General features: G+C 42.4%; 1 protein-coding gene across 1 annotated transcript; it reads left to right on the plus strand.

The window, feature by feature from the left end:
• Nucleotides 1-526: 526 nt before the first annotated feature.
• Nucleotides 527-1,111, plus strand: LOC102862916 (60S ribosomal protein L18a-like). Its single transcript, XM_006899188.1, has one exon. The coding sequence runs from the start codon at nt 527-529 to the stop codon at nt 1,109-1,111; it is 585 nt and encodes a 194-aa protein (XP_006899250.1).
• Nucleotides 1,112-3,357: the final 2,246 nt, after the last annotated feature.

The following is a 3,357-nucleotide window of genomic DNA, read 5'->3' on the forward strand; positions in this document are numbered from 1 at the left end:
CAACTTTTTGAGAAAGCATCAAATCACCTTCCATAGTGGTGGCACCATTTTACACTCTCACCACTAGTGATTAAAGGTTCCAATCTCTCCACAACCTTGCCAGCATTTATTGGTTGCTGCTCTGTTGAACTTTGCTATTGTTCCTGGGGTGAGATGTATTTCATAGTTGTTTTTATTTGCATCTCTCTGAGGGATTTTTAATATTTCTTCATGTGTTTGCTTGCCATCCGAAAGTCTTTTTTTTGTGATTGTGTTCTTTATCTTGTTCTTATTGAGATGCTGGAGTATTCTATAAATTTTATATGAATCCCTCATCAAGTATGTCATTACCAAATATCCCCTCCACCCTCCATCTGTAGCTTTCTTTTTTACCCTATTGGAGAAAATTTTCTATGTGCATAGGGATTTGATTCTTAGAAGGTCCCATTCATCTACTTTGCTTTCTCCTGCTTGTAGGTTCACTCATTGTGTTATAAGATTAGCTGCATCCGCTTTTGCGGGTCGTGGCAAGTGCCAAGAGATCACAATGAAGGCTTCGGGAACACTTCGTGAGTATAAAGTGGTGGGGCGCTGCCTGCCCACACCCAAGTGTCGGACTCCACCATTTTACCGCATGTGCATCTTCGCCCCCAACCATGTCGTTGTCAAGTCCCGCTTCTGGTACTTTGTGTCACAGCTGAAGAAGATGAAGAAGTCTTCTGGGGAAATTGTATACTGTGGACAGGTGTTCGAGAAGACCCCCTTGCGTGTGAAGAACTTTGGCATCTGGCTGCGCTACGACTCCCGCAGTGGGACCCACAACATGTACCGGGAATACCGGGACCTGACCACCGCAGGAGCTGTCACCCAGTGCTACCGCGACATGGGCACTCGGCATCGTGCCAGAGCCCACTCTATCCAGATCATGAAGGTGGAGGAGATCGCAGCCAACAAGAGCCACCGATCTGCAGTCAAGCAGTTCCATGACTCCAAGATCAAATTCCCACTGCCCCACCGGGTCCTACGTCGCCAGCACAAGCCACGGTTCACCACCAAGCGGCCCAACACCTTCTTCTTGGCACAGCCCCTCTGCCTCATCCCAGTTTGCCCAACAAAATGCCTTGGGTATTGAAAAAAAAAAAAAAGATTAGCTGCATTCTAGTAAAATTCTATCACTAGCCACAAAGGAATCATAAAACATAGTTAGAAAAATACTCTTCCAAAAGTTTTCATAACCACCCCCTCTTATTTCTGTCAATTAACCTGGATTTCAATGGACAGAAAGAACAGTTTTTCATACAATTTCTAGCCTTGGTTCTTTCTTCCATACTTCTAGGTTGTATTGTATATAAAGAAATGCCTATGTGTGGGAGCTCTGGTGACCTAGTGTCAAGAAGCTGCACTGCAATCCTGAAGGCTCACAGTTCAAATCCACCAGATGCTCTGCTGGAGGAGGGCAATCTCCTCCTGTGCCAGTTGGATCTGATTTGATGGTACACAAAAACAACAACAAAAAGAAATGTGTGTGTGTGTGTGTGTGTGAGAGAGATAGGACTATTCCAGTGCCAGTAGCCATAGAGTTTATTCTGATTCAGAAACACTCTATGAGCATCAGGATAGAATTGTGCTTTTTAGGGTTTGAAATTGCTGATTTTTCTGAAGCAGACCACCACCTGGACTTTATCTCAGGGTACCTCTGTATGGGAAAGTTTTGACTCACCTACTTTGGCCATGTGCTAGGAGAGGCTATTCCTTAGAGAGGGTTTTTATGCTTGAAAGATGAAGGGTCAGTGAAAGAGAGGAAGACTCTCAATGAGATGTACTGACACAGTGACAGAAGCAATGAGCTTAGGATGAAGATGACACAGGATAGGACAGGGTTCAGATCTATTGTTCATAGTGTCGCTACGAGTCATACTCCACACAGTGGCATCTAAAATCAATCACCACCAACTCTGTAGACTCACAAATGCACCTATAAGTTGGCAGCTAATACATATTTGACAATCAGGTTGTTCAGAACTGTAATGTTGTAGAAAGTGTGTAGAAGGCAAAGGGTGTGATATTTTACCACAAAACAAGTTCAGATTTTTACCCATTATTAAAATGTAGAATTATAGGAAGTATTTGTTGTTGCTACTGCTTAATCTCAAATAATTAAAAGATGGATTTTATTAGATAAAACTGCAGTCAAGGACCTCTGTAGAGTACTGAGAAGCAATGATGTCAGTCTGGAGCCCAACGTGTGTCTGATCAAGGCCATGGTCTTCACAGTTACTTGCTATGCATCAGAGAGCTGGACAGGACTAAGGATAATAGAGAAAGAATTGAAGCCTTTGAGTTGTGATGCTGGAGAAGAGTTTTGAACATATGATGGACTACCAAGAAAACAAACAGGTCTGTCTTGGAGAGGGTGAAACTGAGTTTCTGTTTGGAGGCTATGATTTTAGTATATGTGCTGCTGAAGTGAGCACGGAGGCTATGATTTTTAAGCACCTTCTCACATACTCTGGGTATACGGCCGGGAGGGACTTATCCTTGGAGTGGGACTTCATGTTCAGAAGGATAGAGGGACAGCTCAGAAGAGGAAGACCCAGATGAGATGAACTGATACATTAAATAGGATGTGGGGGCAGGTGAATCAGAATCAGTGAGACGGGCTCAGAACAAAGCAGGTTTCAAGCTGTTTGTTGTACATAGTGTTGTTATGAGTTGCAGGTGACTCAACGGCACATAACAACAAAAACAACTGTTTAATGCAAATAAAGTGGCACGTGAAGGTGGCATCAGCCCTGGAGGAAAACTCATAAACAACATGGACTATACTTATAACACAAACTTATTTGCAGAAAGTGAAGACTTGAAGCACTTGTTCGAGAAGATCAAAGACTACAGCCTTCAATATGGATTGTTCCACAACATCAAGAAAATAAAAATCCTCACCACTGAATCAGTAGGCAACATCATAATACATGGTAAAAAGTTTGAAGTTATCAAGGATATAATTTTATTTCGATCCACAATTAATAGGCATGGTAGGAGAAATCAAGAAATCAAAAGAAAAACAACTATGAGATAACATCTCACCCCAGTCAAAATAGCAAAACTTAACAGAACAGCAAGCAACAAATGCTGGCGAGGTTGTGGAGAAACTGGAACCCTTATTCAATATTGGTGGGACTGTAAACTGGTGAAATCCCTGTGGAAGGTGGTATGGAGCTTTCTCAAAAAGTTGCAAACAGAGAAAATGTTTGATCCAGCAATTCCACTACTGGGAATATATCCCAAAGAGACCATAACTGACATCCAAGCAGATATATGCACACCCATGTTTATTGCAGCTTTGTTCACAATAGCAAGGAGTTGGAAACAACCTAA

This window comes from Elephantulus edwardii, unplaced genomic scaffold (genome assembly GCF_000299155.1).
Source record: "Elephantulus edwardii isolate Elephantulus edwardi_28Jun2011 unplaced genomic scaffold, EleEdw1.0 scaffold00246, whole genome shotgun sequence".
NCBI classification, from domain to species: domain Eukaryota; kingdom Metazoa; phylum Chordata; class Mammalia; order Macroscelidea; family Macroscelididae; genus Elephantulus; species Elephantulus edwardii.